The 13843-nt window shown below is 35.6% G+C and overlaps 1 protein-coding gene across 3 annotated transcripts in view; it reads left to right on the forward strand.

Moving 5' to 3' along the window:
• LOC140323816 (dynein axonemal heavy chain 3-like) overlaps positions 1–13843 on the forward strand; it is a 182402-nt gene that overhangs the window by 133183 nt on the left and 35376 nt on the right. For all 3 annotated transcript variants that reach the window (XM_072401191.1, XM_072401192.1, XM_072401193.1), the window contains exons 8-11: positions 944–1048; positions 3417–3547; positions 4681–4876; positions 10034–10237. In XM_072401191.1, the coding sequence (XP_072257292.1) occupies positions 944–1048; positions 3417–3547; positions 4681–4876; positions 10034–10237 (636 nt within the window). The remainder of the gene's footprint in view (positions 1–943; positions 1049–3416; positions 3548–4680; positions 4877–10033; positions 10238–13843) is intronic.

Consider the following 13843-nt stretch of genomic DNA (forward strand, 5'->3'; position numbering starts at 1 on the left):
TTTAAAGTAAAACTCCAGAAAGACTCCAGTTTTACATGTTCTGTTGTCATCTATATCACATGGTGTCATCTATATCACAGGAAAAGTGTTGGAAAAAGTCTAAAACCATAGTAGCTATTTAATTATTTCAAAATTCCATTTTATCTAGGAAATGCATTCCTGGGTTTTGAACTCTCAGTATCCATTTGAGGGAGATTATTGTCATTTATTAAAATAACATTTGAGTATATGTCTAATTGAAAGATTCCTTAATTGACAAAGAAGCACCAGTCTGTGTGTTCATGGTGTAGTGCGACACTACCTTGTCAACTACTACCAACTACTGTCAACTAATACTGGTATAGCGCCAATTACAAACTACTAGTAATAAAAAGAAGTGATTGGATACAATCCTAAAACACACATAAGATATGTAAAAAGCCCACAAGCCCATACAGCCAAAAGCAGGGAAGGGGTATGGCTAACATACCCATAGGTAGCAGTTTATTGTTAGGGCTTATATACACTTAAGGAGCCCTTTACAATGAACTTGGCTATTAATTCTTGGATATTGGATACCTTGGGTTCAATGTATATTTTAGATTAGCAATTAAAGAATGCATTTGTAATGAATATGTTGCCTGGTAGCCTTTATGTGACCTTTTTTTATATTAGTCATGTAGCATTCTGGCTTTGCCAACCAGATATGTTGCATGTTTCTACCCATAACATGGTGTATTATTAATATTCATTATCACCATAATCATCAAAAATTTCCTAATTTACCAGGACAGCAGCCTTCATAAGCGGTGTCATACACAATGTTTTTTATGAACTAATTTACCTAAAACATTTTTTCTATCTTTTATGAAAATTTCCCATGCCATGTATTGCCACATATTCTTGTGTTAAGCTTTAAAATTCAAGTATGCTGTTTAAACTTTGTCTTTTTTTGTGTTTTTAGGAGTCAGAAGAAAGCTATATCTATGCTATTAAGAAGTCCATTGTAGACTATATACTACTGGATCCAATGGAACAACAAAGACTTGAAATTAAACTAATACCAAAGGTTAGTTGCTTTGTATGGTTGTATAATTGTTCTGTATGGTTTGTTTTATTTTATATTTGTTTTTGTCATCTGGTAGCACAACATGGTTCTGTCTCATAAACTGTTCTATTAAGTATTGTATATAAAAATATTGCTTTTACTAATTGTTATGTGGAGCAAGGTCTACCAACACCCACTTAAACACCTGATGTGACTTAAAACAGACCCAAAAGTATGCTTCTTGCCATGCATTTTCTGGTGCATTGTAATAAACTCTGCATAAAATGTACCCCGTGGTAAACTATCTAACTACCTCGTACTGACAGAGACTGAAGGGTGGTTTTACAGGGTCACAAAAGGCACCTGCCTGGGGTCCTAAGTGACAAAATGGTAAGGGGTGCAGAGAATTAGAATGTCGTGCTTTTGCAGCCCCATTTGGTCTGTAACTGTCCCTAGGCAAACCTAGATGCTTTATTGAAAAAAATTACTACCCTATGAGCAAATATTCCTAGCTTTTAGCATTTCCTTTCTAAGTAAGGTCAGTAATACGTGTTTTGTGCTTGATTACTGATCTCTTTCTAAACTTTGATTTATTGTACCTGTTTTTTAAGCTGCTCTCTTGGAGTCCAGCTTTAAATTAACAACTGCAAATGACAGAAAGATGTAAAATACAGTATTACATCTGATGAGATTTCAGTGGATTGTTGTTGGATAATAAAATATTATTATGGGGCATGTTGCAATCTTTTTGATAGATTGATTGCAGTTATTGAATATGTCCTTTTGCTTAAGGAAAAGTTAAGGCTTTTCTTTGTTTCCCAGCCATCTGTAGTGGAGAACTTTTGATTTATTTCTAGATTTATTAGTGGCCCAGAGAATTATATGCCAAGAAAAAATGCCTCATGAGTTCTTCCAAAGAAACAGGACATTTATTTCCTTGATAATGAGTTTCATAGCCCACAATATGATAGGAGTTGGAGAGCTTTTGTGGGCTCTGAAAAATTGAGCGTGCTTCATGTCTGGAACAAATGAGACCAATATTTGTAATGGAGCTGGCCCTGTGGGAACATTGTATTTGATGGAGCTCATACAATGGTTTACCAGAGCATTTTCAATTCTCAGCGGACTGCATAGCAAGGTGGTATACTTCTGCCATCACATTTCTCACATCCATCACCTTTCCTGTTAATGTGATCCCTTTACGCATGCTGTAGATACAGATCTGAAATGTGCAAAGGTAAAGGGGAATAGTGCCAGTAATAAATCCGCTGTGGTCATGATGATAGAAAGTGACAAAGGAAGGAAGGAGACAGGCGGTCAGGGTGATTGCATTGAAATAAGACGAGTGGCAGCCACAGGGAGAACTGCTAAAGAAGAACTGTCAGACAGTGTACACATTGTGTATTGTTATTTAAATCCAGGCACAGTTCTTCAGATAACTATTTTTATTCATTGTCAGCAATCATTCCAAATAGATGGGTTTTTTAGGAGTGTTGTAAGAATTTGCATTAGATTAGAAATGAGATTTCGATATAAGAAAGCGGTCCTTGTTCCTGAAATGCTTAAATTTGCCCATCATTCCGATTTCTCCTACAGCTAATTTAAACTACTGTTTCATGCATTTTTACTGTTGGCAGAATTTGACTTAATGGAGCGTTTTTTACATTTGAAAATTACATATTGCAATCTGTTTATTAGACAAGCATTTATGATAGTCACAAGCTATTAAAATAGATGGTAAAATAATTCACTATCACAGAATTTATCTTCCAGCTTTAGTCTTGTGACTGAAATATGATTTTATAGAATATGTTTGCTATAAGCCTTTTGTGGATAACATGGTGCTCATGCAAGGCTAGTCTCCAGGATTCATTTTCCCCCAGGGCTGTACCTTCCTAAAAGTTTTGTAAATCCTTATTTTGTGTAGCTTTTCTTGGAATTAGTAGTAGTGGTCTAAATGATTTGCACAAAAATATATCTGGGATTACTAGTATAATACTAGTATAATACACAAAATGATCTTGCTCTGTATGCGTGTTTGTTTGCAAAGCAATAATGGGGACATTTGTCTGTAAGCTCGACTTTGGCAATATGCCTTCTGCTACAAACTCTGCATCAAAGTATTTGTTGGCTTGTTGGAAATATAGAAGTATATTGGCTGAAAAATCCAAGCGGTATTTTTTTTTTTTTTTTTACAATTAGGGTGTTTTTTTATTTTTTTATTTTTTTGACTACCTAGCTGTTCCATTTATAAATATAGTTTTTAAGGTTAATTTTGATATTCCCTTTGTTTCAGGTTATTTCACCTTGTGTAAGTTATTTAAATGAAATAAACACCTTAATAATTATGCATAACATGTAGTTTTTCAATTTTTTTTTTGTGGTCAAGATGTCTCACAGCGCTGGACGGCACCATTTCCCATGGCATGCAAGTGTTAAAGCAGCACGTGTCAAACTGAAGAACAGCTTGCACATCACACAACCTGTCATGTCCCAAGTGCTCCTTCACTTCTTTACAAAGTATGATCATTAATGCTTCTAGAATACTTGGTGGGGGTTACATTACTGGCTGCATTTAAATTACCTTTCTTCCTAACCTGCTTTTTTTGGTAGGATCAATACAAGATTTAATAAATATTTCTTAATTTCTACATTGATGGCACTAGTGATGATCAAAAGAAGTAAATACAAGTTCCAAAATTTTTTGATTTGCCTAAATAATTTCATGTAGATTTGGACAGAAGAATATCCCATAATTTAAACATTTTGGTCATCACCTTTTTATGAATTCACTGCAAACAAATTATCATACATATATTTAGGAGTACACAAACATTTACACTGTGCTTTGTTTCTAAAAAGTTCACTTATCACACTTTGAAGCTTCTTTTAAAACAATAACTGCAGGATACGACCCATATATGTTTGCTGTCAAACTTTGTACAGTGGTAAAAAAAAAATCAGAGGTAAAACAAATTCATATACTGTATGTCCAGACACTAAAATTTTAGTTTATATTTCAGTAGCTAGTTATTGCTATCAAATATGTATTTTACTATGAAAGCTATTTTTTCGCCTACACCATCTACTAGCTTTATTCAAGCTAAATGTTAGTACATTGGTAGCATCTCATTAATAGGCATCTTTATTTCTGTCCTTTTTTAAAAAAGTCTTACTACCCTATAATATTTCAGTCATATTTATTGCAGCATAAGGCAGGTTTGGCAAAACACTAACTCAGTTTGCCAACCCTATAAATGGTACCAATATAATTGCAATGTTTAGACCCTGGGAGTGTGAAAAATGTGATCAGCTCAGGGTCTCAAGGTATTCCGATTTGAGCTGCAATGTCTCCAGAGCATCACTTATTTTCTAGTTTATATTGCAACTGCATGCTATAAAGGGAATTGCAAATCCATTTGTAGGAAAAAAGGAAAAAAAAAATCATGATAATGTTGCAAGTCCCTTGACTCAGCCTGATATATAATTGTCTGTAAACAGTGCGATGAAGAGAATAGTCATAATCTTTAGGAGGTAAGCGAGAATTATGTAAGATAAACTCTATACTAAAAATATCTTCTTAACGTGGGCTTTATAATTAGTATTAGCATACATACAAAAGCATCTTCTATGTTTGTTGTTGTTTTTTGTAGGTATGCAAGCTTTAGACTACTTGACATTGACAGCCTATTGCATAATGTGCCTTTGAAACTAGACGAGTTCATAAATCTCATAAGAAGCAATGTCAAAAGGAAGTCTGAGGAACTCCAAGAGACGTGGCTTAGAGACTGCTGTGATATTGTTACTCAAAACAGAGAGAACATTGAATCTGAGATGCCGCAGGATGAGGTAAGCACAATTTTTTATTAGTATATCATGTTGGATGTAATTGAGATGTGTTATATAAAAGGAATTATTTAACTCCATCAAATTCATTTGATTGGTATTATAGACCTTAATATTCAAGGATACACAGATTCTGTTAAATCTAGAATACTTTGGTTTTTAAGTATTTTTTATAGTTTTAATAAAGGTTTGTGTAAGACACAATTATTTCTAGTAACAAAGAAAAAAGGAGTTTTGAGGTTTGATGATTTTCATAATTAAAATAGTTTTTGGGTGTGACCATGCAAAATATTTCTGTGACATCATAAAGGGGGTGCAATTTGACGCATAGACAGCAAAGCTCCAAAGTTTGCAGAAAGAAAAATAGGGCAAACGGTTACAACCTAGAGAGAGAACACAAACTTTTCAGCAAATGTTGTTTTGTGGGCTAGACCCAAAGCAAAAAAAACTTTACAATTGAATTGTGAATTAGGTCTTTGTCACATTTACTTATTCTATTTTATTTTTTACTAAGTAACACTAGGACACACATGTTCTAATGGAGCAAATGTAGCATTCTCATAGTAGAGATTTTTGAAAATGTTTAGTGATGTACCATAGAAGTCATTACTTCTGGTGCTGTTATCCCTACTGGGCTCCTTTTGTTAATTCAAACTGTATGTAAAACTCATTTTTTTCACTTTGGATAGGTTAGGAGTGTGCAAAAATCCCTGTAAAGTTTAGGATTTGTTTGTTGAGATTCACACACTCTGTTTCTCCAGTAACAATTGTCTGCTGTACAGAAAGTTATGACAAACAAAACTTTTGGTAAAGCAAGAAGAAAATTGTAACAACAAATGAGGGGCTTTTTAGGTACCAATCATATACAAAGCACAAATATAAAATCAACAGATCCCTAATTTACACATCACATCCTAAAAACCACATATGCACACTGTTTATTTGTTTCATAACAAACACATAATTAATAATGTAATCCACACATTTGGGTCTGTAGTTTTTATCTCTCAGTTGATAAAGGTAATACAGAGACTTATGGAGGTTTTTATATATCTAGGATATAGTTTTAATCCTCACTCCTTGATGTATTTCGTCAAATTCCAGACATGGGGCGATGATACTGGCCCTTGGGGGAATGTTGCAATTATAAGTATAAAAATATGTAGAGACATATGAAAAAGGTTTAAGTCACGTTTCCCAGAAGCTTCTCTGTAGATTTTAACTGCCCAAAAATCTTTCAAACAACCATTAATTGAGACAAAAATAGTCACTTTCAAGTTCCACCAACATACCTCAATAACCATATTGCAATCAATAACCATATCTGCATATAGGTTGGAGCAAACTATCAAACTTTAGGGCAGAGCAAGCTATCAACCTTTAAAGGAATCACATAGGCATCAACAACAGCAGATGAAATGTAGCATTACCTTGTGTGGCACAAGACCCCCCTCCTTACATCCGCAAAGGGAGTGCTGTAGGTGTATGTATCGAGTGGGGGCAGAGGGAGAAGACGTCATTCCCCATCAATCACCACCACTGGTAGCAGCAATGTCTGGCGCCGCCAAACCTGTAAACTGCTGTTAACGCAGTACGAGGTATTGAGGGGAAATCCTCCAATGAGGGTACTTGTTTATGTGACAACTGTATAATGGGGAATTATTCACATTTATAAGTATTTTTTTTTCTTTTTATTTTGCTGCCACATTGATCAGTAAAGTCAACTTATTGCAACATAAATAACAGTGTAAAGTTACTGAGTATCTATATTCCTTGGTTGAGTCAGTAATACTGATGCATTATTTACTATACAACACATTCATAGTCTTTCATACTGTAGTTGTCACAGAACAGGACATTTTGGATTTTCTTTAACTTTTCTCTTAGATATATTTTTTAAAGTGTATATACAGGTAGTACCCGTGTTAAATACAAGATAGGGACTGTAGGTTTGTTCCAAAGTTGTATTTGTGATTTGTATTTGTATGTAAGTTAGAATAGGTAAAAAAAACAAAAAACTTTATGGAGCCCAGACATTTATTAACTTCTGGAGCAAGCTGTGCTTTGATATGCAAAAAAAAAAAAAAGAACTCTACAGAGAGCTACAGAGTTTGTCTTGGTCATTTAAGAGTAACACGATGTTACAGATCAGCTCAGCTAGTAAGACTACCCACAACCTCAGCTGTGTTTAGCAAAAGATTTATTCTGCCAGTCATGCGAACCGCCCCCTCCACCTCCTCCACCCCATTAAGCCTCTGTCCTGCACACTAACGTGCAGGGAAGCTCCGTTAAGCAGGGAAATCCTATTCGTGTCTATGAGTCGTGCATATGTAGATGTCCTTCATGTCCTACAAATCATGCCTGGAATGACACCATTGGATAGACCTTGAATCCCAAAAAGTATTTATGAATTCAAATTTTTCTTTATTTTGCAATGATACAATTTTTATGTATGAGCACCTTTTACATGTTGGTGAAATTTCTCTATGCTGGATTAAATGGATTACTAAGGAATTTTTACATTTTGCAGGATGTATGCAGAAAGCTGGAAAATGATGGTTAGATAGTATATGTGTGTATTTGTGTGTGTGTGTATATATATATGTATATACATATATAGGTATATACATATGCATTTTTTCCAACCTCCTGCTACACTAAAGCTTGTGTATGTGCTTTGTTTGCTTCAAGCCAAAAAGTAAAAATGAACAGAAACCTCCTATTGATGAGGGCTTGCTGTAAATGGAATTATTGATTTGCCACTTCCTATTTTCTTCCCTGGGTATAGCTGTCAAATACAGTCATGGAACAGATGGAGAAATAGCAATATCCATATTCAGCAGATCTATAAATTGATTTATAATATAAAATTGCCCAGTATACTTGTTGCATCATACAATCTGGTACCATGAAGGCTGCAGTCAATGTAATGGTGCTTTTTTTTACAAAATTTTACAAATATAAAACCATGATCACACCTGCAGTTCTAAGGCAGTATCATCCATGAATAGCAAAGTTGTGCTTTACTGTGGAAGTAGCACAATGTGCAAGAAACATAAGAAGCCAATGTATAACTCAGTTTATCCAACACAACCACAACACAGATTACAAAAAAGTGGCAACTCTGCCCCGAGTTCGGGAGCAGTACAGCATTGCTGCCACACAATCACTAGAAGACATTAGGTGGAATTGCAGTAATACGTTTTATCATGCCTTTAATGTCCACACATTCTGTGTAAACAGGCCATTAAATATTGAGCCTCCCCTAATGTATAATACTTTGGTTGTCAGTTTTGAAAAATGTGCAAAAATGTTTTTGAAATCTATATTTATGTACTAGATTTGAACTAATTTTTTAAGGTGTAAAGTGCTCAAATATCTTTCAGACATATTTACACAAATGAAGAAAACTGTATGTATGTGCATTTTAGAAAGCAAGTCTTTACATATTGTGCTAGGTTGTAAGCTGGCCATAGATATTTAATGGCAGTCATTTGTAGGTAATGACCCACAGTTTAAAAAATAGTTTTCTCAAAGCATGGCATGAGTTGTATGTCCCAGTGTGTGACCTTTCTCTGCTTGAACAGCGGAGAACAATAGGAAATCAGTCAGCAATTTTTAACTTCACTGATTGAATTTTTATTTCTTTTCTTTCTTTTTGTAGTTGAAGATGCTTTTGTCATTATTCCATGTTCTGATTATATTCAGAAACTTATAAAATCATAGATAATAGATGAACATAAGTTTCTTGTAGTGGTACCTTTACAACAACATCTAAGATTGCTTTTATTATTATATGTATATTAAAAAATGTATAATACACGATTTTCAATTAAACTAAGAAAGATTATAATGTACATGATTTTTTAACATAGACAGATGTGTTCAGAGTTAATTTCTTTGTAGAACACTTTATCAGTAGAATAAGAGTATAACACAAAGTCAATTAAACTTATGGGATATCAAATTGTCCATTAAATTAAAATAACAGGAAATCAAAAGGGGTCAACAGCAAGCAACAAAGGTAGAATAGAGGGGCAGCAGACCATTTCTCTATTCTTTCTGTTTTTTCATCAGTCTTGCATTTTGCTGGTGCCCTTGAAACTAATGATACTGTACAGTACATGACGCAGTACATGCCACCCACTTGCAAAGACACTCCAAATCCTCCAGGGGAGCACACCTATTTGCAAGTTTGTGGTGTTTTCCAGCGCATCCTTTGGAGGAGATACAATGAAATGGGCCATTACACAAAGAGAGATAGACGGGGCTGCAAAAGAGCAACAACACAACAGCATGATCAGTGTCTATGTTTTTGAGAGGACAAACATGAGCATTGCCAGGGCTCCACAAGATGATCCCTAGCAGGGTAATGTGCATTTTTCTGATTAAACTTGTGGCATGTTGGCACAACAGCCTGTATTGGGACCAGTGCTCACAGCCTGGCATTGTGTAGCTGGTTTGGCATTTGCCAGAGAACACCACAATTGCCATGTTCCCCATTGCCACCCCATTCTCTTCATGAATAAAAGCATGTTAATTCTGATCTTATTTTAGAGATGTGTAGGAGTCTGGAGATGATGAATATTATACTGTCTGCAACATCACCCAGAATGACCAGTTTGGGGGTTAGTGATAGTCTGAGGGAAGAGCATATCCATGGATGGCCACACAGACCTCTGCGTGCCAGTTAATTGTACCCAATCAGGTGTTGGGTACTGCTATGAATACCACAAACTGAACCTTACACTGCTCTGTGGGGGTCCAAATTCCTCCTGGTACAGGACAATGCCTGGCGTTGTGTTCAAGGTACTGGATGATGAAAGCATTGATGCCACAGTCCAGTCCTTGGGCTCCTCAGATGTTCTGATCCAGGTCCAGGAGGAGATCCCCCCAAATTTTTTTTTTCTTCATTTTTTGTTACTACATTTTGTTCTCTTTAAAATATACTATGTATATCAATACAGTTTTCAACTTTCAGTCTTTCTTTCAAGATCTGATATGTGATTTCAGTGATTCCTAATTTTTTGAGCATGTATTAATATTTTATTATTAATACATTAATAAGGGTATAAATGAATTTATTGTTTGCAGTACCTAAGAAATAGTGGAATGTATTAAACTTTGGTGCTTTTATCCTTTTCCCTTTATTTAAAACAGAAATTACGAAGGAAAAAAATGGATCATTTATTCTGCTGCTTAGCGACACTAATGTCCAATCTTCAGCGAAGTATCGTAGAAGTTTCTCTTGCTGACCTTGTTAAAATAGTTGAAACGTATGATGAAGGAAATCACTATGAAGGAAATTACCCTCCAGAGAATCTTTGGCTCCCAGAGAAACCTCATCTTCTTTTATTATTTATGGTAAGTTTTATATTATTTATATTTGTATTCAAGAAGCCAGTTAGAGCAGGGCACCAGACAAAAATTAAAATTCCATAAAATGTAATATTATTTCCCTAGGACTACACTTATAGGCCTTTAATAAATATACTAATAGAACAGGCAGAATAACTCAGAACTATCATTTTATTGGCTTGCTGTAATCCCCTGCCCAGAAGCAATAGGACTCAGGACTAGAAATCAGAGTTCTAGAATTTGCTAGTGTATTCTAGCAGTCTAACACAGTGAACTTGCTTGCAGATGAGGTGAGCACAACCATGATATCATTAACTTACTAATGCTGCTCCCCTGATCAGATCAGTATATTGGGGAGTTAGAAAGGCACAGGGAAATCAGATTTTTATAGATAGATTTTTATAGCCTTCAGTTGGACGAGTTATTAATTTAACTTTGATTTCTGGGGAAGAGAGAGTTTGAAATTTGCTACATTTAAAATGTTTGCAGCTAGGAGAGTAATGATGGAACATGTAATTTAGATCATGATTGCTCTAATGATTCTGGTGTTTTTAATGGAGCATGCTGCAAACTGAAAGGGATAGGGATCTGAGCAGCCTAAATAGCTACAAAAGTGGCAATAAAAAAATGAATCTGTGGGATATTGCCTGCCACTGAAACAATCATAAAAATTGGACATATGATTGCCCAAAGTGCCCAGGGCAGTTCAAACTGCCCTGTATCTAGATGGGCAACGTATTATGCTGTTTAAGATGTCAATTTTAACTCCCAGACAGATATATGTAAAAAATATCCCGAAAAAAATCATGATTATCAATGTGTTTTCTTATACAACAATATATAGATGATCATATGTATTTGAGGAAATTCTATTTATAAGTTTCTAAATGACAATTTTGGTGCAGCCCAAGAACAATGTACTTGTTATAATGCTACGAGTGTATCCTTTAGTATATGTGTATTCCATTCTTGCCAATCGCTATTTTCCTTAAAGATGTAAATATTCTTTTTCAAATTGCCCAAACTGACAGTTTAATGATAATCTCCTTGTATGTTTTGTACAAAGAGTACATGCCTGACACATGAAAGATGTGACAGTGCTCTTTTGTTTTCAAGTAATAATGGCACTTAGTGTGTGAATGTGATACAAAATGCGTTTGATGGCATGAATTACAAATTGTTGTTTTCACAGAAGGCATAAATATGTATGTTGACAGTGTCATGCAACACTAACTTCTGTCATTCCTATCAGAATCCTGGCACTAAATCTCGAGTAGAAATCAAGCCCATTTGCAGAGCCATAAATACAGATGGCTTTGAAGCATCTTTATATAAGCTGAACAAGGAAAATACAACATGGTGTATATAAATATAAAACACAGTAATTTATTTACTAGGATTTTAAAGTGGACATATCAGTTTCCAAGAATGATTTACTGATGTGTCACAAAAATATGCAAGTTTTTTTTTAACTGTGCCATTAATAGTCAAGTCACTGTGCCCTGGCACAGCTTTTGAATGTCTGCTGCTGAGGAAGAAATAACTGGGAAACCTATTATGATGTCATCCGTTTGCTGCTTTTAGGAAGAAGCATTTTGTTAGTCTCCTCTCATCTCAACAGACTATATATAATAATGATCAAGCAGTGACAATGAATGATTGAGTAATTAACAGAATGAACGTTGCACAGGCAAACGCTTTTGCATGTATCATCCCTGGGCCGGACACTTTGTACAGGAAGAAAATGCTGATCTTGAATAATTGTTCAAATTAGGATGGTGGGTTTCTGTAGAGAAAATACATGAATAAATTGGTAAATTAAGTGTTGGGATATCTGTGTAATAAAAAATTTACGTAAATTTGCATTCTCAAAGTACTAAGCATTCTTTTATTTAATATTAAAAATCCATTGAATAATGCTAGGCTCACTTTAAAGAAGATCTGGTACATAAACTCAACAGTGAATTTTAAGTATGCCAAAAAAGCAAGTATACCAAAGCAAGTGCTACAGCTGTATCATACCTTCTGCCCTCACATCTGTATCATACCTTCTGCCCTTATACATTTGCCCTCCTATTCTTGACCACACGTTATATCTATGTGCTCCCCCTAGCCTGCATAGCTATCTACTGTTTGGTGGAAGATTGTAGACCTGCCCCTATTGCTTTGGTATCCTGTTAAGCTGGCACTTGTCAATCAACTGCCCTTATACATGTCTGACCTTCAGTCTGTGGTCACCCCTGCTTTTGTTCTCCCTTAAGCTGCGTACACACTTCCAATTTTTGTCGTTGGAAAGGATCTTTCACGATCCTTTCCAACGACAAGGGAGTGCACGATGCATGAACGGTGCTGTACATACAGCACCGTTCATGCTCTATGGAGAGGGGAGGGGGAGAGCGACGGAGCGGCACCCTGCTGCGCGCTCTCCCCTTCCCTTTCATTAGGATCGGCTGTCGTCCATCGTCCGTGGATCCGGCAGGTCGGTCGTCCGGACGATGGACGACACCGACTGTACACACGCCAGATTTTCGCCCGATAATTGGCCGATGCCGATTATTGGGCGATAAAAATCTGACGTGTGTACGTAGCTTTACACTACTCACTTAAACCCTCAGTAAACAAATTCCTATTATAGTGCTACTGGACAAAAAAAAAACAACTTCTAAAAAAGTAAAAGTTTAATGCAAAAATCAGAAATAAACTAAAAAGAAAATGTCTAAACATTATTAAATTTTTGGGTTTTTGAGTACCACTGTCTAGTGATCACATTGCATTGTCTTCCACAATCTGCTTTAAATGAACATCAGGTCATTAGAAATCCCTGGTGGGGGGAACTCAGTCCCTAGCCACTAATGTGGCAAGGCCTAGTTCACTTTCCTCTGCAGGACTAGGATATTGATCTCTTGCTGCCTCTACCAAACTCCAAATCCATCCAGCAACCAGCAATTTTTCCCCAGGTTAGAGAAACAATCCTCCAATCAAAGAACAAAATCTCAGTTGAAAGGAAGAGGCTGATTTCAGCCCTAATCTCCTCTTATATGGTATTACACTTTTTAGATAGAATATCCTCATGTTGAATAAATCCTTAGTTGAATGTGCAACTGGCAATGACCAGTGGCACATTCAATTGATCATTGCTCACCATTGATTATTCAGTTCACGTCTATGGAGGCAATTGGGATGGCAAATCACCTTTTGATGCTGCATGTAGCAAAGAAACAAAATGTGCCATGATGCTACTACAAACGCCTGAAAAAAAAAACTAATTAATTTGTTCCACTGTTTGAGGGGGTGACTGAATGCGATTTAACATTGTTGTACTACTAAGAAAAAAAAATTGAATTGTGAATAAGACCTAAATCCAAGAGGCACAGTGAGGGAAGGTTCTCTCCTTGGGGAGGAGAGGTATCTTATGATAACTGCTTATAGACAAGTCTTTTAATTTTTTTTAACATGGCTAACTGGTTTACGTTCTACAAAATTGCAAATATATATTGGTCTCCAGAAAAAGCCTCTGTTAGTCAAACTATTCACATTAATTAATTTTTCAAACTGATTGTTGGCTTGAAATAAATCAGCACTTTTACTATGCTGTGTTATAATGCTTTGTAA

The sequence above is a fragment of the Pyxicephalus adspersus genome, chromosome 2 (assembly GCF_032062135.1).
Source record: "Pyxicephalus adspersus chromosome 2, UCB_Pads_2.0, whole genome shotgun sequence".
NCBI classification, from domain to species: domain Eukaryota; kingdom Metazoa; phylum Chordata; class Amphibia; order Anura; family Pyxicephalidae; genus Pyxicephalus; species Pyxicephalus adspersus.